The sequence below is a fragment of the Prionailurus viverrinus genome, chromosome D1 (genome assembly GCF_022837055.1).
Source record: "Prionailurus viverrinus isolate Anna chromosome D1, UM_Priviv_1.0, whole genome shotgun sequence".
Taxonomy (NCBI): Eukaryota; Metazoa; Chordata; class Mammalia; order Carnivora; family Felidae; genus Prionailurus; species Prionailurus viverrinus.
In genome coordinates, this window is record NC_062570.1 from 103,568,824 (window position 1) to 103,571,346 (window position 2,523).

Consider the following 2,523-nt stretch of genomic DNA (forward strand, 5'->3'; position numbering starts at 1 on the left):
AAAAGAATGTGTTCTGAGACACCAAAATAATTGCTTTAAATTCTACTATGCCAATAGACTTATCTCATGTATGTCTTAAATAATTTCTCCTTCTGTGGGTGTGTGGATTTCATGAGTTTCTCATGAATTATTTATGTGTATGCCTGTGCTTATACATACATGTGATGAGTATACATGTTCATGTGGGAGTGTGGATAAATATGCTTATTAAGAAGAATTTTTAGGAGTGCCTTGGTGGTTAAGTGTCTGACTCTTGACTTCAGGTCAGGTCATGATCTCACAGTCTGTAAGTTCGAGCCCTGCATTGGGCTCTGCACTGACAGTGCGGAACCTGCTTGGGATTCTCTCTCTCCCTCTCTCTCTCTGCCCCTTCCCAGCTTGCTCTCTCTCTCTCTCAAAATAAATTTTTAAAAAAGAAAAAAAAAGAAGAATTTTTAAAATAATAACATTTATTGGTAATTCTTCTTAACCTATTCTTAGGTATCATATTTTTTAAGACTTTGGCTTTGTAAGCTCAATCAATAGCTTGGAAAATTACTATAACAAATTAGAAATTTGTGGGCTGGACAAGCATTTTCTCTAAATAGATCTGAGGTGGATGAAAGTGCCTTATTGTTGATTCTTTATACTTAAAATATGAATCCTATAGAAGACTTTGCCTTCCCTATGGCCTTTTTAAAGGCACTCTTGACCTCTTTGTTCCTCAAGCTGTAGACCACAGGATTTAGCATGGGGATGACCATGGTATAGAACACGGATGCCACTTTGTCTGTGTCCATGGAATGGTTGGCGCTGGGCTGTAAGTACATGAAGGTGCCGGTTCCGTAGAAGATGGACACTGTAGTGAGGTGGGAGGTGCAGGTGGAAAAGGCCTTCTGGCGTCCTCCAGATGAGCGCATCCTCAGAATAGTGATAAATATAAACAGGTAGGAGATCAAGATGACCAAAACAGAAAAGAGATTATTCATGCCCACCACCAAAAAAATAACCATCTCACTGATGTAGTTGTCTGAACATGAGAGAGCCAGAAGAGGAGGAGCATCACAGAAAAAGTGATCAACCACACTGGCTCTACAGAAGGAGAGCCTGAAAATATTCCCAGTGTGGATGGACGCATTCAGGAAACCACAAATGTAGCAGCCCATGACCAGACTAGCACACATAACTGTCGTCATGGTGGTGGTGTAATGCAGGGGTCTGCACACTGCTACGTAGCGGTCATAGGCCATTGAGGCCAAGAGGAAACTTTCTACAGTGATAAAGGCTACAAAGAAAAAGAACTGGGTGACACAAGCATCATAGGAGATGACCCCATCTCCTGTAAGTGATCCAGCCATGACCTTGGGAGTGATAGCAGTAGAGTAACCAAAGTCCACCAGAGACAGGTGACTGAGGAAAAAGTACATGGGAGTGTGGAGACGAGAGTCCAAGAGAATCAGCACCATCATCCCCAGGTTCCCCATCAGAGTGACAAGATAAATGAGGGAGAAGATTAAGAAGAGAGGAATCTGCAGTTTCGGGTCATTGGTTAACCCCACAAGAATGAACTCAGTCACCTCAGTGCTGTTCTCCATGGGGATCAGTTGGGAATTATATGGCTGCCCTGTAGCAAGGAGAAAAATCGAATCAGAATTATAAATGGAGAGGACTCCAATGAAATCAGTCAGCAATATTTCAGTATTGCAAGAACTTGCTTCCAAGACTCTCTAAAACTAAAGCATGGTTGTGACAACAAAATGCAATCTTTTTTTTCAATTTTTTAACATTTATTTATTTTTGAGAGAGAGAGAGAGAGAGAGCACGCATGAGTGGGGGAGGGGCAGAGAGAGCGAAGGAGACACAGAATCAGAAGCAGGCTCCAGGCTCTGAGCTGTCAGCACAGAGCCCTATGTGGGGCTCGAACCCACAAACCGTGACATCATGACCTGAGCTGAAATCGGATGCTTAACCAACTGAGCCACCCAGGCGCCCCCAAAATGCAATCTTAAATTATTATACAAGATGTCAGAGAAAGGATTTGGAGATAAAGCATCCCAATCTCTTCATAGAGAACTGCATTCCAATCTCTTCATAGAGAACTGAATTAAGGTAAAAAGAAGAAAAGAAAGGGCATATACGATGCCACCGGATTTATTGCTAAATGGAACAACACAGACTCCCAAGTCAAAGCTTACAAAACAAACACAAATTATTCTTTGCATTAAACTAGAATAGCTTAAGAAAATTAATGTGAAATTGAGTTAATTTTACTTCAAATAACCTTTTTTGTCTTGTCCATTGGGTCAAGAACACTGTGATATGATAGTAAAAGATAGTCAATAAAACATACCCTTAGTCAAAAATGGTCTCCGTACAGTATAGGACACATTATGTATAATTCACCATATGGTGGAAAGAGAGTGAAAGTTTATGTACAAGGAATTAAAAACATCTAGGAGCACCTGGGTGGCTCAATCAGTTGAGTGTCCAATTCTTGATTTCGGCTCAGGTCATGATCTCATGGTAGTGAGATCAAGCACCGCA

At 41.1% G+C, this 2,523-nt stretch overlaps 1 protein-coding gene across 1 annotated transcript; it reads right to left on the minus strand.

Moving 5' to 3' along the window:
• Positions 1-629: 629 nt before the first annotated feature.
• Positions 630-1,577, minus strand: LOC125176803 (olfactory receptor 5B12-like). Its single transcript, XM_047878664.1, has one exon. The coding sequence runs from the start codon at positions 1,572-1,574 to the stop codon at positions 630-632; it is 945 nt and encodes a 314-aa protein (XP_047734620.1). The 5' UTR covers positions 1,575-1,577.
• Positions 1,578-2,523: the final 946 nt, after the last annotated feature.

What these genes read in the sequence shown, in the direction of transcription:
- LOC125176803 (XM_047878664.1), bottom strand. Translation starts at nt 1,574, where the DNA reads ATGGAGAACAGCACTGAGGTGACTGAGTTCATTCTTGTGGGGTTAACC.